The sequence below is a fragment of the Aspergillus novofumigatus genome (assembly GCF_002847465.1).
Source record: "Aspergillus novofumigatus IBT 16806 chromosome Unknown P174scaffold_1, whole genome shotgun sequence".
NCBI lineage: Eukaryota > Fungi > Ascomycota > Eurotiomycetes > Eurotiales > Aspergillaceae > Aspergillus > Aspergillus novofumigatus.
The window spans coordinates 4655854-4682028 of NW_020194274.1; the positions used below are offsets into that span (position 1 = coordinate 4655854).

The 26175-nt window shown below is 42.0% G+C and overlaps 6 protein-coding genes across 6 annotated transcripts; 3 read left to right on the top strand and 3 right to left on the bottom strand.

The window, feature by feature from the left end:
- Positions 1-52: 52 nt before the first annotated feature.
- Positions 53-412, bottom strand: P174DRAFT_361428 (SRF-type transcription factor family protein; the record flags this gene model as incomplete). The annotated part of the gene is made up of 2 exons (XM_024821781.1): positions 53-145; positions 194-412. The coding sequence occupies 2 exons, from the start codon at positions 410-412 to the stop codon at positions 53-55; spliced, it is 312 nt and encodes a 103-aa protein (XP_024688114.1).
- A 196-nt stretch (positions 413-608) lies between these two features.
- Positions 609-1442, top strand: P174DRAFT_50162 (uncharacterized protein). Its single transcript, XM_024831038.1, has 2 exons — positions 609-877; positions 943-1442. The coding sequence occupies exons 1-2, from the start codon at positions 804-806 to the stop codon at positions 1256-1258; spliced, it is 390 nt and encodes a 129-aa protein (XP_024688115.1). The 5' UTR covers positions 609-803; the 3' UTR covers positions 1259-1442.
- Positions 1443-2692: 1250 nt separating this feature from the next.
- P174DRAFT_362145 (class I SAM-dependent methyltransferase) lies at positions 2693-4153 on the bottom strand (the record flags this gene model as incomplete). The annotated part of the gene is made up of 3 exons (XM_024821835.1): positions 2693-3399; positions 3468-3629; positions 3682-4153. The coding sequence occupies 3 exons, from the start codon at positions 4151-4153 to the stop codon at positions 2693-2695; spliced, it is 1341 nt and encodes a 446-aa protein (XP_024688116.1).
- A 558-nt stretch (positions 4154-4711) lies between these two features.
- Positions 4712-6580, top strand: P174DRAFT_383283 (uncharacterized protein; the record flags this gene model as incomplete). Its single annotated transcript, XM_024823153.1, has 3 exons — positions 4712-5161; positions 5219-5352; positions 5392-6580. Exons 1-3 carry the CDS (start codon positions 4751-4753, stop codon positions 6578-6580), a joined length of 1734 nt encoding a protein of 577 aa, XP_024688117.1. The 5' UTR covers positions 4712-4750.
- Positions 6581-7012: 432 nt separating this feature from the next.
- Positions 7013-10024, bottom strand: P174DRAFT_509439 (uncharacterized protein; the record flags this gene model as incomplete). Its single annotated transcript, XM_024831553.1, has 14 exons — positions 7013-7338; positions 7369-7565; positions 7728-7858; positions 7931-7956; positions 8023-8099; positions 8154-8239; positions 8315-8399; positions 8474-8577; positions 8617-8658; positions 8719-8796; positions 8874-8892; positions 9019-9126; positions 9201-9584; positions 10011-10024. 14 exons carry the CDS (start codon positions 10022-10024, stop codon positions 7013-7015), a joined length of 1677 nt encoding a protein of 558 aa, XP_024688118.1.
- Positions 10025-25050: 15026 nt separating this feature from the next.
- P174DRAFT_50294 (uncharacterized protein) lies at positions 25051-25362 on the top strand. Its single transcript, XM_024831125.1, has one exon. The coding sequence runs from the start codon at positions 25123-25125 to the stop codon at positions 25303-25305; it is 183 nt and encodes a 60-aa protein (XP_024688119.1). The 5' UTR covers positions 25051-25122; the 3' UTR covers positions 25306-25362.
- Positions 25363-26175: the final 813 nt, after the last annotated feature.

Genomic DNA, 26175 nt, shown 5'->3' on the forward strand with positions numbered 1-26175 from the left:
CGTTTGGGGCCCTCTTGGGGAACAGAAAGTCTGGTCCCGCTGTTGGTATGATCTATTTTTGCTGCCCGGGATGGTTTGTTCCATTTGTATATCTTGCAGCAAGTTCTTGCCAGGTTATGGTCTTCGGTCTTGGATACTGGAAGAACTGATGAATTATTAGGAGCTGTCTTTCCTTTTTTCATAGCATACCTACCATATCTTCGTGCATCAGAGGCCAGCGGCTATCCGAGTTGAACATATATATTTGACCATTATGCTTCAGCCGGATCATTAGAAAGATGTCCGCATCGCATTCACAGCAGTACTCAAACGCCTTCCTGAACAGACCGTCTCTTCGTCGGATTCGCTGTTGGCATTTTGCTCGCGGTGTGTTCAGCTTCCGCTTCCTAATAGTCCTGTTCTTTGACGCCATTGACTGAATTTTCCCTGAGACCAGAGGATGTGAGGGAAGAGAGAAGAGCCATGCGGAGTATGGCTGTCCTCGTGTCTTTAAGTGATGAGCTCAGCTTCACTTCATCACCACCTGGTGATGAGGGCTCACCTCCTGGTGATGAGAGCTGTGCCGTCTGCGTTAAATCACGTGATAATATTCAAACCCCTTGAGGATTTACCGCCTCAGGAGAATTACCGCTATACCCCTTCCAGCTTACGCACGGTCTAGCTCAATTTATATGGTCTTGGCATCATCCGCTATGTCAGCACAGCAGTGATGGGCGTCACCCCTCCTGATGAGGAGGGCTGGTGACGAGGCCTCAAGCCCGGTAATGACCGTGACCATTCAACAATAATGACTAGTCGGCGAAATGACAGCTCATTGCTGTTACCTCCGTCAGTTTCAGACTTGCTCGAACCAAAGAACCTGGAAGTATCCAATCATGTGAATCGCAGTTGATTCCAACTCCTCTTCATTGCTCAACGCAACTGTACTGAGACGACGCTTAGTGAACTTCCCTCCTCAGCAGTCTTCCATCCTCAGTCGACTGCCCCCATACTCGTCTCCCCCATACTCGTCTCCCCCGATACTCGTCTGCCCCCCATATTCGTCTGCCCCCATACTCGTCTCCCCCGATACTCGTCTGCCCCCATATTCGTCCGCCCCCATATTCGTCTGCCTCCCATACTCGTCTCCCCCGATACTCGTCTGCCCCCTATATTCGTCCGCCCCCATACTCGTCTGCCGCCCATACTGCTCTGCTCTCCATACTGGTCCGCCCTCCTTAGTACACTTCCCTCGTCAGGAGTCGCCCCTCCTCCGTAGACCTCTCTCCACGGTAGACGCTCCCTCTGGTATGAATGTCGTTGCGTTTTCAAACTTTACGCACGAGGTAGTGCTCGGGGATTTCCCCTGTTCTACAATACGTATCTTCTAACCCCTTGATTTTGGCTTAACTCAAGCTGTAATTGACGTCCGCACAAGTCTGCTAATGAACTATCAGGTAATCGCTGGCGGTGGTGGATAACCATGTTCACACTGAAAGCACCCCTTTCAGATATAACTGTGTGATTGAATACAATCTAGCCTAGCCCTCCATAGCAGTCGGCCCACATTCCAAGAAACAGCGTCGCCAGTGTCAGTGTAGGCTAGCAGTGGTGGGCCGACAATGGACACTGTATAAACTGAACATCTAACTCATAAATTTTAGTGGCTGTCGGAGAGCCTTAGCTAAGTACTGGGAGATTAATCCAGTGCAAGGGATAGTCAACCAGGTTTTGGAGGTCACATTGTTGGGCGTGGGCAGCAAATGCAGATACAAGATGAACTCATATCTCCTTTTATATATGTCCCAATGCTTGCTACTATTGAAAGAAAGTCGCAGCATCCCCATCGGCGTCATTGAATTTGATTGCTTCCAGTACCGGATGGCTCCCTAGGCAGAGCAGCACATCTGCGGATTTAGATGACCTGCAGTGCCGGATTGCTACTAAACAAAGTGACAGTGGTAAAGATGCTTGCATAGATAGAGTGTTACACTCCACACCCAGCCTCTGCAGAGCAGGAAAGTTGCTGAAGGATCCAAACTTTGGGGTCTCATCATATTGCATGAAGTAGTAGTCATGGTCTTGCACGAGGAGTTCTTCTAGGTGACCTTTGTGTCAAAGCAGAGCTTCATATATATCGTGAGCATCGAGGGAAATTTGGCCTATGAAAGTTCCTTGGCTAAGAAGAGGACGAAGGTATCAGAAGCTCACTAGATGTTTGCAGCTCTGGATCATCACACATATAGCTTGTGAACCAAGATCACACCCCTCAAGCAAGATATGCACAATAGGTAGACTGGATGCCTGTAGCTGCAGAGTATATGCGTCGCATGAATGGTTTCTTAGAGATAGCCGAGACAACTGCGGAAAATGTGGTATGATTTCCCATATCCCAGGCCCACAGCCACGTGCTCAAGTAGCTCCACCGCCTCCCTGATCTGCCCGTTGGCTTGATACGCACCGGCGAGTGCGTACTGAGACGCCAGTCGATCAGGGTGTTCTCCGGCAAGGGTCCTCTTCCGTACTGTCACCACCTGTTCGAGTAGCTCCACTGCCTCCCTGATCTGCGCATCATCTTCCACGGACCTATTTAAATCTCCCAGTGAGGGGGCTTCATATACTGATGTCAAACATTTGGGGTTGATGGAGTTAGCGGCATCATTCCCAATAATCGGCCGTATTACGGAGTCTAACTTCCGTATTCGATCCTGAATTAGCGTCTCATGCTGTATTGTTCCCCAGGGTCCGGCTTCCTCCCCGTTACCACATAGAAGTCCATGTAACTATGGACGTCACGATTCTGAATGCTTTTTCGCACATCAACCAGAAAACATTCGATCTCCGGCTTCGACCAACCCAGTGCAAGCAGAGGTTTGTAGGACCATCCGGACAGAGCCTCTAGCCAATTTGTCTCATTCCAAGTGCCGATTGTACGCATGTGCGGATCCTCAGGCCATGGGTTGGTGGGGACTTTAGAGATGCGTTCCTGAACGTCGACGAAGCCGACTTCTTTCATCCAGTGCGCAATACGATGAGCGATGCGAAATTGTCTTGGGGGATCTGTAATCTGGCTTGAGCGCACATTGAGATCGACCCAATCATGCAAAGCATATTCACAAAAGCCATCAGGATTCTCGGGAGGCATGGTACCGTCGTCACATTTGAGCTTAGGGTCGAACTCGTGGCACTCCATATAACCGCTAGGTTTGAGATGCTTGAATGCCTTGCGCAAGACATCCTTGAACGATGGGAACGAACCAATCATATGGCCTGTGTGAATCAAGTCGAAGTGGTCTGCGTCCCATAACCAGTCTTCTTCGGTGGCATCGTCAACGAGAAAGTGAACGTTATTGGGAACCTCAGTCGGTTGAACAGGTGACAGATCAGTACCTATGATTTCGGCCTCAGGGAAGATGGATGCTACAGGAGGAATGGAGAAGTAAGAAACTACCTGGAGTAAGCGACTACGTGGCAGGAGGAAGACGCACCCATTTCTATGGGCCATATGCCAGATCCAGTACCGATATCGAGGATTCGTTTGGGGCTATGTATGGGAGCGAAGAACAGTCGCCCATCGTTGACCAGTTTGACCATATGGTGCTGCATATCTAATCGATCCAATTCCTGCTCATCGTTCGGGTAAATGTACACTGGATTTACATCAGACAACGCCATGAAAAGAGACTGGGACTGGAAACATACAGCCCTCATGGTATTTGTGGTATCGTCTTCCATTCTCCGTGGGATAGTCAGTTACACTCGCAGTCAATGACTGCCTCTTGGCTTCCTCGAGGGATTTGTTCCAGCGATCGACGAGACTGTCACTTCTTCGTATTCCCCCGGAGGAACTTTTTGACTCGTCCAGCGACTGCCTTTTCCTCCGCCGTGCAAGTTCAGCTCCTGCGGCTGCTGGCACTCTAGCTGGCAAGGCTGCCTCCGTAGCGTCACCGCCAATACCTCGTGCGATCTGCTCTCTAGGCGTTGCGGTTGCTGCCTCTTCAGGGTCTTCGTGGTCCACAGGAGCATGCTCTACAGTAGTAAACCCCTCAGCGGCAGCAGACCTTTCGACTGGGGCAGATTCCTCAGGAGATGCCCCTTGGACCAAATCGGACCTGGAAAGTCCACCTACCTTGGCAGACACCAATGGATGATATGCAGGCTGGAGAATTACCATGGTTATGTTGAACAAACAGTTAATTGTGTCGCGTACAGAATGATAGATCATTTGCATTTCGGTCCCATCAACGTCATCGTCATCGGTGTCCGCATCAGACATGGCCTCCTCGGGCGTATCGTCTAAGGCATTCAGCATATCGCTGAGAGCTCGTTGTAAACGAAGTAGGATGCAAATGACCTGCTCGCGAATATGAAAAGCATCATGCAACCGAACCTCCAGAGACGGCAACTGAGCCTCCTTTGCCCAGATCCGGAGCCGACCGAGCTCATCCTGCCAGAGAATTTCCGGTACCTCGTTTTCATATATCGCTAATCGGTCGGATGATATTAGCTGACTCAACTGCTCTACACATGCTTCAAACAATGACGATGTTGAGGAAGTCATTTTATCGATTCATGCTCCCATCGCCTCAGGTCTGTTAATGTACAGAGTAGATTCACTACTTCATCAAGTAATACTGACTAAACATGACCCTTGCTGGTTGCTAGTGCGGGGTAGTTGCAGATATACAGTTGTCAGCAGCCTCAGCCTCAGCCTCACCTCCCATCTTGAAATGGAATTTACTCACTGTCATTATCAAACCCTCATGGCAAAATGGTAACTGGAATTGAAGCCACTGGCCTCGTGCTGGCTCTCCTGCCCTTGCTTGTCAACCAACTTGATAACTATGTGCAGGGTTTGGAGACACTCAAGGGTTTTAGAGCAAAGAGATATCTGAGAGCGCTGGAGAGCTACCGCACTAACTTGGGAACACAAAAAGTTATTTTCTTCAACACCTTGGGTCTCTTATTAGAGGACACTCTGGTAGACGACGGATCTATGATCAGCACATGGATTAGCAATCCACGGGCCGACAGTTGGGTGGGACGGGTTATCCACGAGACACTACAAAAGAGGCTTGGGGAAAGCTTTGAGCCTTTTATGAGGACAACACGGGAATTGTGCGATTTGTTGGAGGACTTATCCAACAAGTTAGGCTTGATAAACCAAGGCACATTCTTGTCGGTTGGTTTCCCGAGTCGAGCGTGTCGAGCCATTATCACTGACCCATGCCTGTACTAGTTGAACTCTCAGCCCGAATCCTTCATAAGGAGTAGTGTCAAAAAGTTCCGCACTATATTCTCAAAAAGCATATATGCCGACCTACTAAGCCGAATTCACATTACAAATAACATTCTGAAAACACTGGTAGAGCAGTCCTTCTAACGCCACAAGAAGGACAACGACAATTGGAGGTTTAGACAGTCACTATCAGTGCAGAAAAACCGTCAAAAATTGGCCCTGAGTCTCTATCGTGCTGTTTTGAATGAAGACTGCTGGAATTGCTCATGCAAAGACCGGCATTCTGTTCATTTTGTCCTCGATGTTTCAGTACCAGACTTTTTTGGTATGCCACACGAGGCGTCAAACCATACATTTCGAATGACGTTTACATCGAAGAGAAGCACTACCCCAGCTGACGCCAGGGACTGCTGGCACGAAGTTGAGGCCGAGTCGATTGAGATATCGGATACAGCCTCAACAGGTCGCACCTGCCCCTGTACCAGCAGAGCACAGGTGATGCCTGGTGATAAGAGTGAACAAAATGAGAAACAAAGCTGTAAAAACAACCATTCCGAGCCGAAGGCTCAAAACTCCTTATGCAGCCAAGGCAAGACCCCAGTATGCACAATATCAGACCTTTGCTCGATGATATGTGCCGTCAAATTTCATGACAAGCACCGAGCACTCCTTGGCTGCATCGCAGACAAGAGATACCGGCACCATATGTACCATGTCCGGAGCATTGCCGATGACCTACAGCCACATTCACAATCCCTTGAGGAACTAATAGCAACCTCGTCAACATTTCCACAGCCTCTACTGCAAGGCCGATACATATTCAGTCGCCGTGATCGACTAATTCTCGCTGTAAAGCTTGCGTGCAGTGTCCTGCAGTTCCATGGCAACTGGCTGCGCAAATATTGGAGAGCAAGGGACATCATGTTCATGAAAGAGAAATTCGACCCGTCGAAGCACCCTTATGTCGTGCGTGACTTTTCAGGGGAGCCGTGTATAGACAAGAGTCAGGAATCATCACCGCTCATACGGAGCGACATTCTCTTCCCCCTGGGGCTGATTCTCGTCGAACTTTCGCTGTGCAGGAACCTTGAATCATTGCGTACATTAGAAGACAACGATACTCTGGAGACAGTGGCAAATTTCAAGACTGCTGCTCGATATCTTCCAGTTGTGGAAATGGAGAGCGGGCTAAGGTACGGCCGGGTGGTAAAATGGTGTCTCTTTGGCCCAGACACGGTAGATACAACCTTGGAAGATGAGATTGGGCAGGAGAAAATAGTTGAAAGTGTAGTTGCCCGGCTGATTGAGAACTTATGGGACTTTTCAGGACCCCAGCTGAGGAAGTCAGAGCTGACTGGGTAATGGGGATTAGTTCATCTCCCAGTGACGCGACGACTTATGCCTCATGATGTACTAGAAGCGAGATGTTCTAAGTTCAGTCTTCCTTTGCCTTTGGGTCGTTCTCTATCGTTTACTACACACTACTAGATCTAAGGAATGAAGCAGCGGACGCATCCAATGAGGCCACGAGATCCGCCCATGCAGAGCCAGCCCTAGGAACAATGCTCAGATGTAGAGTGAAAAAGGAAGCCTAGCTGGTAGAGGAGAGGAAGTGAATATAGACTCATGTAGCTTAGATACCTATTGAGTCGTACAGACTGCACACAATACGGAAGCTCTTCTCGCAAGGCTTTGCAGCGGAGTTCGTGATAATGAAGACTATTTAACTATTTCATCTATGCCTTAGCAGGGGGAAGTAGTAGACAAGAAAATAATGTTTGAGTGCCCTAATGTTCAGGTACGAAGCCGATGTACCTCCTCCGCATGTAAGCGTAGATGCATTTCATGCTGGAGCAATAGATCACAGAAATTGCACTTGCGATCCTGCAGATGGGATGCCTTGAAGTGTCTCTTCACACCATAAACATCAGTGTATTCCTTTAAGCATTGAAAACATGCAGATGGCTTGACCGCTGCCACCTTTTCCTTGATGGTATCAAGTTTCTTCTCCCATGCTGATATAGTTGGCAGCTTAGGTCCCTTTTGCTTCTTAGAAGGTGGATCCACAATCAATTCTTCATCCTCTGATGCAGGATGTTTTAGCCGCCCGCGGAGAGGGCCTCCCTCCTGGAAACCACAATACTATACACCTACCATCATGGCCTTATTGCGCCTCGCCCACTCATCCTCCAATGAGTCTGAAGTGGGCCACGTAAAAAATGACTCAACAAGGAGGATATGCTCCGGTGGCATTGCAAATTCTTGCTGTAACACCTCACAGGCAGGCTTATCATTAACAGCACCACCTGTCAATTGCCTCTCAATATCAATGACCACTTGTTTCCAGCTAAACTCCTAGCGGATCTCTTTCCGTCGTCTCTCCTGGAGATGACGACGCATGTTATAGACATTGCGTTCCTATTATTCCAGCAAGGCCCGCAATGTCGGATCATTGGATTGAGCACAACGGTCCTCCAGTTCAACTTGCCATTATATTGCAGATTGCAACTCCAGATCCTTCTCCACTGACGCTTTTTCCATGTCAGTTAGGTACCGAGGCCGCCTTGTGTCAATCCAACAGCTCATCCATTTTACAGCTCTTAAAAATTCCTTAACTAGATTGAGTCCGCATACAATCTCCTGCATTCCAGCATGCCGGCGCAGTCAATAGTGCTTGATAAAGGTTCTGCTGCTTGCATGCGCCATAATCACGTTACGCTGTGCGTCGCTCACAAATCCTAGACGTGCTAGTCAGTGATCTGTAAGGCTAAATGCAGTTTGATTGGAGAGACTAAGGCCCTTACCACTCTCATTAAGCAATTCTCTGGTCCTGTAATGAAACTGGTGAGAGAACAGAGCATTCAGAAAACCATGTATTTCACTGAGTGACCAAAGCTACGCATCAAGTATGGAGCCATTCATGGGTGTCTCCCACAAGATACAGGGCTTGCCATCAACCACAGCAACCTTGGGGAAAACATAGTAGTTATCCATTACCCTTTTTAGGGGGATTAGCATCTCCTGTCAGCCATCCTCAATGAGCAGCCTCTGAAGGTCCTCCATCAAAGTTAAGTAGCGCGCCTCAAATGTATTTACATAGAATAGTATAATAAAGAGCAATACATGTGGGCTGAAAACAAGCAATATACCATAGACAATCTCTGGTAGTGCGAACGTATTGCTGTCTCATTTATCAGTATTATGAGCAAGCCAGGCACCAGATTGGGTGAAAGCATGACATTAAGGCGGATGTACACCTTGTACATTCCAAGGACACTCTTCACAAACTGGGGTTTAATTTCAATCATCAGCACTGGAGGTCCTCCATGCAGATCCCGCTGGAGACTAATCTGTAAATGCTTGAATTAGAGGTGTAGGATTGCCTGTTTCTGATTGACAGTGAAAAGCCTGATGGTGTTATACAGACATAGAATAATCTGCTAAAACCCCAAATGGAACTGCTTTTCCCAGGTTTAGAGAATCATCTCATTGAATGGTACCATGTCTTCAATATAGACAGGAGTGTTCGCGCGCGGCTGTTTGTCCAACCCACATTTATCAATCAAGTGTCTCATTCCCTGCCCGCAAGGTCAGATGACATGCTAATAGAGACAGGATCCAGGGATCCAGGACAGAGGGAACATATAGTGCGGACCACCACACCTATTTTGTTGCTCATCTCCTGCTTAGTAACTTTGGTGTAGTAGACTCAGAAGTACTTCCAATCTGCTTCGAGGGCGCTAGCTTTCTTATAGCCCTTCAGACGGCGACCATCCAGGTTATATTCCAGCTTAAGACACTAATTCAGGAACCAGTGCATGTCATTCAGGGAGGCTTGCCGCAAGGCATCCTCTGAATCTTCCCACTTCAGATCGGCTGACAGCTCGATTGCTTTGGTCCGACAATACCTGAAAGCAGATGAGTCAGAGATCCGTCCATGAAAGACAACAGTTCAAAGAAACTAGTTGGCACAGATACTAACCAAGCCCAGCGGTCCTTTAGTCGAAGGTTCAGTTTCCAGGTATTATCAGACCTGCCATAATCTTCTGGCACCTTAGAGAGATCCTCATCTATATCATCGGCTGGATCTTTGTAACAGCCCCGGTGCACAAGCTCCACAGCGGATGTATTAGTGACATTCTCAGTTTCTGACGCCCTAATCTCCGCCGAGTCTGCTTGAAGGTGGCTTGAAGCAGGGACCCGCCGTATTTTCCTTTGTTTCGCCTTCTGAGTTAAGGAAGGCAGGTATTCTGGTTCCGTCAGATCTGTCTCTGAGTTGGGTTCGAAGGATCTATCGTCGTCGCTAATTCCAGGAGACATAGTGGATGATTTAGTAGTGGCAGTGCGGGAGCTGGCACTGGTTTCTCTCCGACGACGCATGATCAAATAGATAAGCCGACTGTAGGGAGCAAAGCGACAGGAAGAGCAAGAGGGATTCCAGGATGTGACGACTGGGTTCTTGGTTAAAACAATGGACAACGACAAAGTCAAGCTTTTGGAGATGAGATGCAAGCAAAGAGTGACAAAAAGTGGATGGGGGAGTGCCAGGAACAGCTGGGCTTATTATAGTCATATTATTGAGGTGCTGGCCAGAGGCCAGCTGGTGCGACGCTGAGGGCGCCATTTTCAGCGCCCTCATAAATTGTAGGGAGCAGTGACGGTGAAGCAGAGGATGAGCCTTCCAGGATAATTTCGGATGGAAGCGCCCACGAGGTTGACAGCCTCAGGCAGGAAGCATTACGCTAGATGGTGCGTCGGCAGAGAGTGCGGGAGCGTGGCAGAAGGAAGTTGCTGAGAGACGGCCATTTTCGGCGTCACCTGCTGCCGAAAAAGGCAGCGAAATAGCAAATCGCAATTCTTTAAGAGTAGATTTAGAACTAGAAGATTATGATTACATTAATGCCTATCTGAATACTCTTAGATCTAATCTTATCTGCTTCCCTGCTGAGCTTGAAGCTTCTAGGATAGTAGTCTATATCTAAGCACTGCTAGACTGCAGCTCTAGCCATATATTTATATCAAAATACCTGGCTGATTTGCTACCCTTATTATGGTTCTGCTTTTGGCATATGCTTAACCCTTTATAAGTTTGCTTACTAAATAATGAAGTCATATATATATTATATTAAGTTTAGATCCCTCTTTAGTTAGCCTTGTATCATCCCTCCTTGGGTTCTTGAAATAATAGAGTATGATGTTATTCTGGGTTGAGATTAGCTAAGATATATTAATCCTAATATTAATTAGATTATGGGTTGAATGATAATTAAGGGGTAGGGAATAAAGTGTGTAACTATTAACCCTATTAATCTTTAATACTAAATTAAATCAGGCCTAGAAGTACTTATAAGTCTTATCTCTATAAAATAACTTTAGCATACCCTTTAAAAAGATTAATAAGAAGCCTAGTTATTCATTATTTAAGAGCTTAAAAAGGAAAAGGAAGAGGAAGTATTAGTAGAACTATCTTAGTTAAGGCCTCTTCTCACCTAGTATAAAGATATATTTAGGGAAGAGTTACACCTAGGAATGCCTCTGGCTTGGTTAATATAGCATTATATTAATACTAGAGATTCCCTGCTAATAAATATAAACTCTTATCCTTAGTCATCTAAAAAGTTTTGTGAGATAAAGAAGTAAGTTAAAGAGCTATTAAAGAAAGCTATTATTCACCCTTTAGCTAGCATATGGGGCTTTCCAGTAGTAATTATCCCTAAAGCTAATAAGAAATAGTAAATATATATTAACTACTACTTGCTTAATAAGGTGACTATTAAGAATACCTATCCACTACTGCAAATTTAAGAACTTCTAGATTAAGCAGGTTAAGCTAAGTATCTTTTAAAGCTTAATCTCCTCTCTGGATACTAGTAGCTGCAAATAGGTGAATTATTAATTCTAAAGATAGCTTTTAATATATTATTTAGTAAGTTTGAATTCTTAGCAATACCTTTTAGACTTTATAATGCACCTATAACATTCTAAATAATAATAAATAGCATTATGCAAGATCTTGACTTTGTGGTAGTATACCTTAATGATATCTTAATCTTCTCAGACTTAGATGAGGAATATAAGAAGCATGTTTAATAGGTACTTAACTAACTCTAAGAATATTAACTATATGTAAAGCTCTCTAAGTGTATATTTACTAAGAGAGAACTAGAGTTTTACAGCTATATTATTAGTAATGGATTTGTTTGACTAATGCCTGCAAAGGTGGAAGTTATAAAGATATAGCTAAAATTAATAAATATTTATAAAGTTTAATAGTTCCTAGGACTGGCAACATACTATTACTAATTTATATATAAGTTTATAAGAATTACTACTCCTCTTTACAAACTCCTGAAGGAATTAGATACTTTACTTTATAAAAAGAAGTTTTAACCTATAGTCTAGAATGCTCAATGTTAGTAAGCATTTATAATACTAAAAAATATAATAGTTTGTGCACCTATTCTTAGGATTACTAATCCCTCTCTGCCATATTAGATTAAAACTAATACCTCTGAATGGGCACTTAGTATAGTACTATTATAATAAGATAAAAAGGGACAGTGGCATCCAGTAGTATTTAATAGATATAAACTTAATAATACTAAAAAGAACTACCCTATATATAAGAAGGAACCTCTTATAATTAAAGAAGTACTCTAATAATAGGACTATTATATTAATAATAGCCAACCTATTATAATTATAATAGATTATGAAAGTCTTTAGTACCTTACTAATATGAAGACATACTCAAAATACCTTATATATTAGATTAAAGAATTTTAAGTATATAATCTTATTATCTAATATCACAAGGGAACTAAAGCAGTTGTCTCTAATATAATAAGTTATTAACCTAACTTTGTTAAAGAAGGTCTGGTAAATAGAGCATAAGTGCCTACTTTTAATCTATCTATAATATAATTATAGTAGATAATAGGTGAAGAGCACCTTCACATGCTACTTAACCTCTCTGAATTAGAATGGTATCTATTAATAGTCTTATTCTTAAAAGATGATGATCTAAATATATCTAATAATATTAAAATATTAGCACTAAACTTTTAGCTTAAGATAGAATATATTAACCAACAACCTACTAATCAACTATATTACATGGATGAAGGTATTGAAATGCTATATCTTAAAATTCCCTTTTAAAAAGACTTTATATTATAACTCCATAACTAGTTTAGCTATCTAGCTTATCCAGCCTTGCTTAGAGTAATTCATACCTGTGCCTGGTGGCTAATGATATGAAGGGATATCCAAGATATTACTAGAAGCTATCTAAATTATTAAATAGTAAAGCCTTTTAAGACTAAATCTTAAATATAAAGCTGTATAACACCTAGTAAAAAAGGGCATCTATCCATTTAAGTATTAGGGGATTAATCTTATTAGGCATTTATTAATAACTCTAAATAGTAATTGATGGATTATCACAGCTATTAATTATATAACTAGTTAGGTTGTAGTAAGAGCTGTATCTAACACAAAAGATAGAATATTGGGCTTGTTTTCTTTATAAGGATATCTTTATTAACTATAGAGTGTTTAAAGAACTGCTCTTAGATAATAGAACTAACCTTCTATCTTAAGTTATAGTATTATATCTTAAAATTCTCAAAGCTAAATATTATATGATGACTCTGAATTACCCTAGAATTAATGGCAAAAATGAAAACATAAATAGCTTACTAGGAAAGATATTAATGAAGTATCTTATGGGTAAACTAATATATCTATAGGATGAATACCTATCTCTTGCAGTTTTTGCTATATAAGTGCATGTTCATACCTAGATAAGGCTTTTACTATTTTATCTTCTCTATAGTGTACATCTATTGCTACCTGGTTATCTGCAACATGATTAATTAACTAGTTAAGATATTAAAATATAATTATAATATATTAACCATGCTTAATCCCTAGCTAACGAGAAGTTATTAGCATATATGATTAGATAGAACCTAATTTAAGATAGTAATATAAAGGAATCCCACCTTAAACCTGGTTAATAGGTCCTTATTTAAAATGAATCTCTGCAGAAGTTCTAAAGTAAATAGTTTAGCCTATATTAAATTATTTAATTACACCTACTTAGCATGTATACTATTGTGGAACCTAGCAGACATGTAGTAGAGAACTTTATTAATAGCTAATAATTAGTAGAAGCTAATGTTAGGAATGAACTAGAGAAATTATGGATATCTACTGCACTAATATAATAATTATAGAAGGCAGGATTATTAATCCATATGCTGATTAAAGTATATAAGGTACTTAAAGAGGTTGATAACCCCTTATTCTTATATGATGAGCTTTTGAAAATGACTTAAAAGGATTAGGAATCTGCTAAATGTCTAGGAGTATATTTAAAGTAGGTAGGGGAGGGTGTCTTAATAAAATAACATACTTAATAAATAAGGCTTTAAGAATGTGTTAGTAATTGTAGCGGGCAGGGCCTGCTGGGTGCTCGGGCTGTTCGATCAAATCGTACGGCCCTCGCGAAGTCTCATCCAAACTGGACACCAGCTGCAGGTCACGTGACCTCGTACTAATCAATGTAGTAATCTGCCCGGTCACGTGACTGCGAGGACCATTCGCACACTCCTTTTTATGTTTGGCCGCCGCGGCCCTAGCTAGATTTCTTCCTTAGCGATTTCTTACCGTCCAAACCTAGGTCATAGGTTGAACCGGCTTCTAGCCCGTGACAGTAATATGCTAATAGGGAATAGCTAACCTATATACTATTAAAAGGAGTTAACTCTAGGAAGTGACTAGAGTAAAATTAACTTAACTTCTTTAGATAATGAGCTGAATAGGGGAATAATATATAAATTATTAAGGAGTGATTAATCCTAAAGGGATGCTAGTAGGAAAGATATAGACTTTAATAGACTATTCGCGGTGGTGATTCTAGCTTATTAGGAGTAATTAGAGAAGGATAAGCTGCTTAGTATTATAAGAATATTAAGATAAAGGAATGAATTACCTATTTAACTAAAGCTAATTACTTAAAGATAGCTAAGTATAAAAGAAAACTATAAACTAATACTGGGTAAGAGAGCCACATCTATACTAAACTCTAAGAACTATAAAATAGATCTAACTAAAAAAGCTTCTTTAACTTCATTAGCTTCCTTGATGGGAGCTATGCTTAACCACCTTAGCCTCTACCTCAGTCTTAATAATCACCCTAGTCTAAAAGAACCTGGTTCTAATACACCTTCTCACGCTTATTAACCTCCTCTATATCTTCTTCTTCCTCCACCTCAATGGCTTCCAGAGCATTAATCTAATTCACTATAAGTCTATAACCTTATTAAACTTTACCAGGTCTTGGTAAATGGAATATAGGCACCCTAAGTTCTTAAAATCCTTAGTAGAGATTAGCTAGGTAAGCACTTAACCATCCATGGGATGGCCTTGATGTCTCTGCTTTAAAGGAGTAGTATTAGTTGAAGGGGTTAGATATTTCTTCCCCTTATTAAGAAGGGTGGAAGGGGCCTTAGAAGGAGTATCTTAGGAATAATATTAATAAAATAAGACTATACTAAACTCATCAGCCTAAAAGAACCTATATGGACAAAGATTAATAGACTTATAAGATGAAGTAGGAGTGCTTATCTTTAATATAAAGGGAGGAGGATTGAAAAAAGACTTCTTCTTCTAAGAATGAGTAGTAGGGCCTTCAGACAGAGAAGATATAATAATCTCTAGGGTTGACTTTTTTGCAGACACTTTACCTTTCTTAGAAGGAGTAATTAGCTTCATAGAATGAGATTAAATAGTAGATTCTAGTGCTTCTTTAGCCTTCTTAATAGGCTAGTTATATATAATAAGGCTATTATTATTAAGAGCATGAAGTCCCCCTTACTTAAGGAATAGACTGCATAAATTAGGAAAGAATGAAATAAAAATAAGGAAGGAAAAGAGAATTTATATATATTAAGGTTAGGCTTCTAGACTCCTAATTTACTAAGGTAAAAAGAGCAGTCTACACCTTTGCTATTCTATATATAATTTGCACAGGCGCCAGCATATAAAGAATAATATCATCTAGAAGAATTAACTATATTAGGGGTAGCTACACAGGAATGAAAGGTACCATAACCACCTACACAGGTGGAATATAGTTTAGACATTTTGTCACTATGTTATTGCAGGAGGAAGGCATTGTGGTTAGATTATGTCTTAAGGTCCTTTATAAGAATCTACTTATTTTAAGTAGCCTAATTAATCTCTTATATAGGGTCTAGTAACATTATGCAGGATGTTTAGGTGCTTATTAATTTATAGCTAATCTCTTTCTTAGCTACCTGCACAGCGCTAGCATGTTTAGGAATGTTAGGCATCTTAAAATTAACAGAATAAAGATGAAATAAGGAATAAAGAACACTAAAATACTTTATATTAGGGAGTAATAACAAGAGACTATTAGTTTAGATAAGAAGGAGTTTAGCTAGGGGATATACTATTAAGGCTTAAACTATAATATATCACACGCGATAAAGTGTCAAAGGTTAAGGGTATTTATACCTAGGCTATATATGCTAGCAGTGAATGCTTGCTTATTTATTTATAATCATTAATTAATTCTATCTTTATTAATTCTTTTGTTTACATGCATTTATAAATAGTAATATTTACTATAATTCCCTATAACGTAATCGGTAAGCGAGCGGATCACGCAACCGAGCGGATCACCAAACCATAGAATTTGGCCGCGGCCGAAATTGGAGGCTATTTTGAACCCCTAAAACATGATCATATTACTAAATCTAGTTATTCTTGCGCTGCGGACATTGCAATCGCTTATGGCCTAGAATATGGCAGTCACTGCAGCGTGGGGGTGCCCGTTGAGGGCGTTGTTCTGCATCTACTGCCTGCTCTGAAGCAATAGATGGGATAGCTTCAGCAGCCTGATTCCTGCGCTGAATGAACTCCTGCCCTTCCTGGATAGAGAATCCCTCTGTGGCTTCTATCTGCCTCCTAGATCGCTTCTGATTTTGAACCTGCTTCTCATGTGCAGCACGTAGATCATGATTTTCCTTTGCAAGAAGGATGGCATTATTCATTGCCATCTCACACCCCTTGATAAGCTGATCTAGCGCAGCCTTAGTAGGGGTAGGAGGGCTGTATGTACGCTCCCTAAGTAGCTTCTTAAGCATACTTTCCTGCTTCTTCAACTGCTTAAGATTATAAGGGGTTTTTGGGGCGGAATCTATTAATTAGCTGCCTGGTGGTGTAGGGGTTCTAAGCTGGATATTAAGCTAACTAAGCACTCAATCTGGATTCAGTGGTATTAATCCAGTTGCTGAGAAGCTGCTTTTGATATTATCTGATGAAAAGATTGCTGTACGGGCCTGCGGATAGGCCTCAAGGAAGTCAAGCTTGTTAATATGGTTGAAACTAACTCACGTCTTCTCCTTAATTAAGCGACCATACGCGCGCTTTAGAGGAGAGAAACAGCCAACATCTAGAGGCTGAAGAAGATGTGATAAATATGCAGGCATATAGAGTGGAATAATATTATTCTCACTGTAGATGTAATTAAATTAAGGTGTTAGATGGCTTCCATGGCCATCAAGAATCAAGAGTTGATATCTACCAGCCATATAGCTAGTAGTAGTAGGAATAAAGACTTTTTAAAGCCACTATAATCTAATCTGATCAGTTATCCATCCATTCTCACTGACCTCAATCCGCCAGTCTGCTGGTAAGGCTTGATCTTAATACCAGCCCTTAATATGGACCTTTCCTTTGAAGATAATGCATGGTGGAAGCACCCATCCAGTAGAGTTAATACACTCTATAGATGTAACCTATTCGCGGTTCCCTGGCTGGATAAGAAATAGCTAACTAAGCATCTCAGCTCTTGTAACTACCTTAGCAGTAGCTACTAAGCCCATTGCGAAGCCAGTTTCATTAAAGTTATAGATATCATTAGGTGCAATCCCATACTGCATTATTGTGATCTGGACATGATTAAACCATTCTAGGATGATCTTTGGGTCTTCACATTTAGCACACTGGTGATTATAGCGCCTAGAGAAATGGGTTTTAATCTCATCATGCCAACTGATGAAGTTATATACCCATTTCTCTCCAACAGTCTGGGTGTAGCGGGCAGGGCCCGCTGGGTGCTCGGGCTGTTCGATCAAATCGTACAGCCCTCGCGAAGTCACATCCAAACTGGACACCAGCTGCAGGTCACGTGACCTCATACTAATCAATGTAACAATCTGCCCGGTCACGTGACCGCAAGAACCATTCGCACACTCCTTTTTATGTTTGGCCGCCGCGGCCCTAGCTAGATTTCTCCCTTAGCAATTTCTTACCGTCCAAACCTAGGTCATAGGTTGAACCGGCTTCTAGCCCATGACATTAGAAATCGCTCAGCACCTCCAGACGAACCAGACGAACCAGACGAACCAGACGAACCAGACGAACCAGACGAACCAGACAAACCAGACGAACCAGACGAACCAGACGAACCAGACGAACCAGACGAACCAGATGAACCAGACAAACAAACCAGACAGGCGATACGGACGGCATGAGCTATAACAACGCGTTATCACAGATGTCAACATCCCCCAAAGGACCTAGCAAAGAACAACAGTCACAGCAGAACAATATGCAGACGAATCTCATAGCCCAAATGGCCCAGCAGTTACAGAACATCGCTAATCGAATGGCTTAACTTGAAGAACAGCAAATAACCACCACCACAGCAGTACCTACTCCCCAGACAACCCCACTAGCTACCTTAGTAGAAGACCTAATAAAAAGACCTAAGCCCATACTACCCAATGTGGAGACATACAACGGCTCTAATAAGGCCATGTACCAGACCTTTCATGCCAAGCTACAGGTGAAGCTATTGCTTGACTAAGCTGCAATTAGTTCCTTCCATGGGTGCTTATGGTATGCGTTTAGCAGACTTAAAGGAAATACTACTGCAGCCTTAGCCCCCTGGATGGATTAGTACAGAAACAATCCAAACACAACTTAAGTGACGCTGAATAGCTTGTATAACTAACTTAATCTTATGTTCCTTGACCGGGGCAGAAGCAAGAAGGCCCTGTGAGAATTACAAACCCTACGCTAAGGCAGCCGCCCATTCAATGAGCTGTTAGCAGACCTGAACCAACTGCTGATAGAAGCTGGAGGCTATTCTTGGTCTAACAAAGTGAAGAAGAACTATCTAGACAGCACCCTAAGCTATGAGGTGGAGGGAGCACTCACTGGTGTTAAGAAGGAAGAGACCTTCATAGACTACTGCTACTAAGTGCAACAAGTAGCTAACCAAGTAGAAGCCCTACATGCAAGGGGAACTAGCCGCTCTAATTAGCATAGAAGGAACACATAGACTACTAATCATAGTCATGTCGCCTACATTCCTACACCCCAGGCAAACCCTACCTCAGCTGTAATGAACCCTAACAATGCCATGGACTAGGAGCCTTCCTCTACAACCTTAGCTCACCAGCAGCATCGCGCCAAATAGGTTGATGAAAATGAGTTATCCCATCATCACAGTGAAGGAAGATGCTTACACTGTGAGGCATCAAACCATATGATTAAGGGCTGCCAGTACCTAGGAGCCATTCCCCCACAGAGTAAAGAGTTAAAGCCACTGCGCACCTCTCAAGCTATTAGACCCCTACTTAAGGATGATGAAGCAAGCAAGTCAGAAAACTAGTTACTCCTATAAAAAGACTCTCACAGGGGCTAGTTAAATAGTTAATGCAGCTAAAGAGCTGGCATCACCCATGCCCTAAGGAAGAAGATGTACTCACTAGTTATAGACAGTTCTAATAAGCCATCAGATTTAACGCTCCTGAATTCATTATGTTAGGTATCATTAATAAGGAATGTAATTATAGAATCCTTCCTAATACTAGATGCACATCTTACGCGGTTATAGCTGAATACTTCACCCAGAAGCTATAACTGGAGCAGATCAAGATTAAACTAATTCACCTAGAGAACTACACTAGCACTATAGGAAGTGTTATTTTAACAATCACCCAATTCTCCCTAGATGTTGGTAGTAACTACTAACACCTGGTCTACGCCTATGTGGTACCCAAGCTAGGCGAAGGCACTAATTTAATCTTGGGAATTCCATGGATGAGGGATTAGAGAGTAGTAGTAGAGGCTGAGGGACCCCAGCTAAGGCTTGCAGATAGGTTCATAGTAGAGAGCATGAAGAATGAGCTAAAACTAGCAGTGAGGCAGATTAGTGCTCAGGGATTCACTATTCATAACTAACAGCAGAGAAAGGACAGGACTATACAGATCTTCACCACTAGTATTAAGGATATTGAGAAGGCCTTGCAGGTTAAGAAGCATACTAACCCAGCTATAAAGCTGCCAGCGCATTACCATGAGTTCCTAGAAGTATTTAACAGGGGGAAGGCTAATAAACTACTACCACACTGTCCTAGAGTCAACCATTAAATCAAACTAGTTAAGGATGAGAAAGGGAAACTAATAGAACCACCATGGGGACCACTCTATAGCATATCATGTGGGGAACTCCTAGTACTATAGAAGATGTTAATAGAACTACTAGAGAAGGGCTTCATTCACATCAGTAGCTCTGCTGCTACAGCACCAGTGCTATTTACCCATAAGCCTAGAGGGGGACTATAATTTTGTGTTGACTACCACACTCTAAATGCAGTCATAAAGAAGGACTAGTACCCACTTCCCCTAATTAATAAGACCCTGGAACATATCTCAAAAGTAAGGTAGTTCACTAAGCTAGATATGATTACTGCCTTTCATAAGATCCATATAGCCCTGGGAGACAAGTGGTTGACAGCTTTCTGCACACAATTCAGCCTGTTTAAATGGCTTATTACCCCCTTTGGCATGGCAAACACACCGAGCACCTTCTAATAGTATATAAATTAGACCCTTCAGGACTTCCTAGATGAGTTCACGTCCGCGTACATCAACAATGTGTTGATTTTTACTAATAGATTATTAACTAAGCACCAGCAGCATATCCGCCAAGTACTAGAGTATTTAAAGAACGCAGGGCTGTAACTTGATATTAATAAGTGTAAGTTTAAAGTAAAGAGCATGAAATACCTTGGTTTTATTATTAAAGCTGGTAAGGGAGTACAGATGGATCTAGACAAGGTGAAAGCTATATTAGAATGGCAAGCCCCTACATCAGCTCGCAGTGTGTGATCATTCCTTAGCTTTGCAAACTTCTATTAATAGTTTATACAGAACTTCTTAGAGATAGTATAACTATTAACAGCTCTAACCCATAAGGGAGCCCCCTTTATGTGGGGAGACAAGCAGGCAAGGGCCTTTAAATTATTAAAGAAGATGTTCACTACAGCCCTAATTTTCATGCAGTTCAACCCGGATAGGAAGACAGTCATTAAGATAGATGCATCTAACTAGGCAATAGGGGCCACCATGTCACAATATAATAATAATAGCATACTAAGGCCAGTCACCTACATCTCTAGGAAGAATACACCAATAGAGTGCAACTACAAGATCCATGACAAGGAGCTACTAGCTATCATCAACGCTCTTAGGGAATGGGAATTAGAACTAATTAGTTTACTATAATTTAAGCTCATTACAGACCACTGCAACCTTAAGTACTTTAAGACTGTCTAAAGGCTTAATGAACAATAAATGTACTAGTCACAGACACTAAGTAGATTTAACTATAAGATGCACTACCAGCCCAGGAAACTAGCTGCTTGCCCTAATGCTCTGTTGTAAAGGGAACAGGACATGCCACAAGACACAGATGATAATAGGCTTAAGGCCTGCGACCGCTGCCTAGTACCTCTAAAGGTTGTCGCCGGCTGAATGCATATATAGGTGTTTCGCACCCATAAAGTGGTGTCCAGCCTAGACATGAGTTCTTTAAATAAATATAGTAATTAATGTAATAATCAGGCCCATCACATGACTACATTAGCTATACATACCAACAAGACACCCCTGCTACTAGAAGAACACTGGAGAGAGGCCCAGCTAGATGATGCCAGTTTGAACAAAATATAACAGGCTGTGGAGGAAGGGGCAATGCGGTTCCCTAGCAAGTTATGCATACAGGTGTCAATTGCCAAATGCTTGATATCACCAGATGGTCATCTACTATACCAAAGCCATAAATGGGTCCCTAACTCAGAGCTGCTATAGACAAGAATCTTACAAGGGACCCATGACTTAGTGCTAACCAGCCACCCTGGAAAGAACACGCTGTATGCAATGATCGCCCGGAACTTCTACTAGCCAGAGCTCTCTGCAGATGTCTGATAGTTTATGCAGAACTGTGATAAGTATGGTGCTAACTGTGTATAGCATAAATAATGCTAGGGACTGTTAAAGCCATTGCTAATTCCAGACCATAAGTGGCGTGAGATTGCCATTAATTTTATCACAAAGTTGCCTACCTCTAATAGCTGCAAGGACATCATGGTGATTAGTAACAGGCTTAGAAAGGGTGTAATCTTAGTGCCCTGTAAGTAAATAGACTCCAAGACAGTAGCGCAGCTGTTAATTAATTAGTTTATTAGATACCATGGCATCCCTAGCGTGATCATATCAGACCACAGTCCACAGTTTATTAGCTAATTCTAGGAACACTTCTGCAAGCAGCTAGGCATTAAATAACAGCTCTCAACAGCCTTTCATCCGCAGATGGATGGGCAGATTAAACAAATAAACACTATACTAGAAGCCTACCTATAGAACTTCTGCAACTACGCCCAGACTAACTAGAAGCCATTATTACCAATAGCCTAGCTCACTATTAATAGCTAAGACACTATAAGCATAGGAGTCAGTCCATTCTTCCTAGATCATGGATACAACATTAAACCATTAGAAGTCAAACTACTAGATCAGGAAGCTACCACTGTAAACACAGCCTGCTCACCAAAGGAGAGGGCTGAAGTAATCATGACAAAGATAAGGGAAGCTACTAATATAGCCCAGTTAGAGCTCACTACCGCCTAACAGTATTAAGAAGAATATTCAAACTATTCTCACTTAGCGGCCCCACGCTATGCTGTCAATTCCAAAGTATGGTTAGACCTGCAGAATGTTTAGACAGATTGCCCAAGCTAGAAGCTCAACGCGCAGCATATAAAGTTCACAGTGGTAGAGGCTATTGGGTCACATGCTTACTAACTAAATACACCACTAGGCATATATAATGTGTTTCACATCAGCCTCCTACATCCCGCCGCGAACGACCCGTTCCCGAGCCAGTTGAATGATGATTACCAGCCGCCCCCTAAGCTAGTTAATGGCGAGGCTGAATACGCAGTCAAAGAGATCTTAGAGGAACGTGAGAGGCACATTAGGTGAGGCTGCTGCACAGAGTACTTGGTCAAATAGATAGGCTATGAATACCCTACATGGGAGCCCGCTGTCAACCTTGCCAACACAGTAGCACTCAACGCCTGGGAGAGCCACCACCCCAGAGGGGAAAGGGGGGGGTAGTGTAGCAGGCAGGGCCTGCTGGGTGCTTGGGCTGTTTGATCAAATCATACAGCCCTCGCGAAGTCACATCCAAACTAGACACCAGCTGTAGGTCACGTGACCTCATACTAATTAATGTAACAATCTGCCCGGTCACGTAACCACAAGAACCATTCGCACACTCCTTTTTATGTTTGGCCGCCGCGGCCCTAGCTAGATTTCTCCCTTAGCGATTTCTTACCGTCCAAACCTAGGTCATAGGTTGAACCGGCTTCTAGCCCGTGACACTGGGTAGGAGTTGAACCACGCTATGTAAGCAGGATATTTGCCATTTCTCACATATGGGATGGTTGGGGAGCTGCTCCACATTAATCCATAGATAGAATCCATCTAATAAGTGATTCCTCTTCATTCTGAGTCATTTTATGGCCATTTACGCGTAATTCAGCTTAAAAAGTATGCCCCTTTAGGCGCCGCTAGAGGGTAGTATAAGGCACATTATAGACACGCGCAGCTTCACAAATATTAAGGATTTCCTTCTTTTTCAAAGCTGATACTGCAAGTAGGATCCTTCCCTCCTGCCCAACTGAATTTTTCAAGTTTGTACGCGCTTTTGGTGGCATGGTGGCTGGCTGAATACTGCAGCTTTTGAAATGGAAGTCAAAACGCGTTTGGTGATCCGCTTGGTTGCGTGATCCGCTCGCTTACCGATTACGTTATACTGCTTAGTGATTACTAATTACTTAGGCAACTTGCATATTAATATCACTAAGTGAAGGGATCCACTTACAACCCTTATATATTAATAAAGAAGACACTGACCACTACTACCCTGATTTCAAAGCTAGAGAATAAAGAACAATTTAGTTAGTCCATGGACGTTTAATAAAGAAATGATACTATCTAAATGCCAGATCTGGTAATCAATATATCTTGGCAACAGTCAAACCTATTTGGCTGTAATAATGGGTGCTGACTAACCTTCTGCTTGCTGACTAAGAACTCCGTGGACGGAGTTCAATCCAAGCAAGGGAGGATGTGATATTGATCAACATGTGTAATTTTAATTAAGTCTATGAGAGTGCGCAGAGGATATTGGTAGATGTCATCAGCATGTATATAACCATGTAGATTCTTATGTTCCTTCATAGCTTAGGTAGAATTATAAAAGGGGCCAGAATCCCTCAATATCAGCGGGACATGTACGGGGCGGCCTTTGGCCTACCCCCTACCCTCACACGATTCGAAGGCTCTACGCCCCCTGCGATGAACGATTATCCCAGTAGGGACTGGGAACCAGAAATTAATCTACCTCCAGCTGGATTCGAACCCTAAGCCTATTATCTAACCCGTTAGGATCTGGTCATATTATAATAGATGGGTGTCCAGTCCAACCCACTACCAACTCAGCCAAAAGGCCATTATGACCAGATCCTAACGGATAGAGTTGCATAACCGAACCGCAAAAATCGAACCCGAACCTCACCAAACTCGCAGCGGTTTGGGTTTGGTTCCTAGCCTAGGGAATCGCACTGGTTTCGGTTTCCATAGGGTGGAACCACTTTGAGTTTGGTTAAAACCGCTGGTTACAGTTTTTGCAGTTTTGTGAGTTAGGTTAACCAACCCACAACCGTTTTACCTAGAAATTACTAAATTCTAGATATTTTTAATTGATATTAATATCACTAGATAGCCTGAATCAAAGGCTATCTAGTGATATAAATATTATTCAAAAATACCTAGTGGTTGCTGAGATATAAGGGAATTTCATCTCTGTCATAGGTTAGTATGAAAGTAGTGGTAGTTTATATATATATGTGACCAACTGTTGACAACAACTATATTTAAAAATGATTTTTTAACCACCACCCATTCAAACCTATAGATATTGAATTCATATTTTAGATCTAGATTAATATGATGATAATTACCATATATTTCATATAAAAATCATAATTTTATATAAGCATGCTCTATAGGGGCGTCAGAGGGGTCCCCGAAGGGGGGAATGGTAAGGGTTAAAACAGTTAAAATTAGTGGTTTATTAACCAACCCGAAACCGAACCGAATCTAACCATGGTTAGTTAGTATAGGCCTAGCTAGGCCTAGCTAGGCCTAGCAGCGGGTTTTGCGGTGAAAACTGCAACTGAATTGCATCAGGTCTGGGTTTGGTGCGAGTTCTAAATTTTGAACCCAAAACCGCAGCGGTTTAGTGCCAACTAGGCTTGAACCCGCCCGAACCCACACCAAATGCAACTCTACTAACGGATCTGATCAACTGGATCGCACCTATATACCTTAATCCTTTACACTTTACTTCCTGATATATAACTAAAGAGAGAAGCTCAACTTCTATTATCATCCACTCTTTCTAAATTAGAGAACTAAGTATATCCTTCCTTCTAATCTCTTTGTCTGCCATGCAGTGCTTACCTGAGCTGATTAATTCTAATAATAATAGCAGCACAAGCAGCAACATTCCTAATATCTTCTCAGATAGTGCTATTAATAATAGCTCAGAGAGTGCATTAGAGCTAGACAGCAGCAGTGACAACTCTAATAATTCTAATAATGATTTAATCCTAGATAAGGAGGAAGAATAGGAGCTTTCTATATTACACTACCTTCAAGAGGCTGAATCTCTCAACATGTTGCAGCTCTAATAAAAATTTCATAGTCTGAAGACCCAGTCTAGATTAAATAATACATGAGATTACTAGGACTGGTGAGAAGTAGTCAGGTGTATAAACTTTAATACTAATACTAATAGATTATCTATCTTGCCAGGTTCTGCTACAAAGGAAAATACAATCCTGTTAAATATTTTTGCTGGCTCTCTGACTCTAAGGAGATAATCTAGTTCCTTAAGGCCTTCTTCTCCTAGTAATACAGTTAGTGATAAAGTAAAAATAGCTAGTGAACACTAGGAATAAAATATAAAATATTACTAGAGACCTTTTGGAAGTGGTAGCATCTTATTTACAAGGCAGAGGTGGGGCAGGGCCTTAGTAAAGAACTAAAGATACTACTATCAAAATCCTAGATATAAGTAACCCATGTCTAGATAAAGCTAAGGCTTTAGCTAATAGTCCACAGGTGTTAGTGATAGTTACTAAGGAGAAAGGCCTTCTTCCTAGGCAGTGACCAAAAGCAACCATATATATTAAAGATGTGGCGGAGTTTGCTCATATTCTTCTATTAATAATAGAGATAATATTTCAGTATAGGTGGCTTTGGATTTAGCTCCTCCTCTTCTACTAGCTAGCTGCTATTACTAGTAGCCGCCCAGGAGCACTACTGAACCTATGCTATCAGAACCTTTTACTTACTCTAGTCTATAATCTAGATAGAGGGCGTCCTTAGTTATTTATTTACTTAACCCTAGAGTTTACCAAGACTTTCTTAGGTGAGAAGGAACAGTAAGTTTAGATTTCTATTTCTAATATTAATAGTTTTGTGGTACCCCTAGCATA

What these genes read in the sequence shown, in the direction of transcription:
- P174DRAFT_50162 (XM_024831038.1), top strand. Translation starts at nt 804, where the DNA reads ATGACAGCTCATTGCTGTTACCTCCGTCAGTTTCAGACTTGCTCGAAC. An exon ending in ACCTGGAAGTATCCAATCAT is followed by an intron (nt 878 to 942) that starts GTGAATCGCAGT and finishes GACGACGCTTAG; the next exon opens with TGAACTTCCCTCCTCAGCAG.
- P174DRAFT_50294 (XM_024831125.1), top strand. Translation starts at nt 25,123, where the DNA reads ATGCAGTGCTTACCTGAGCTGATTAATTCTAATAATAATAGCAGCACA.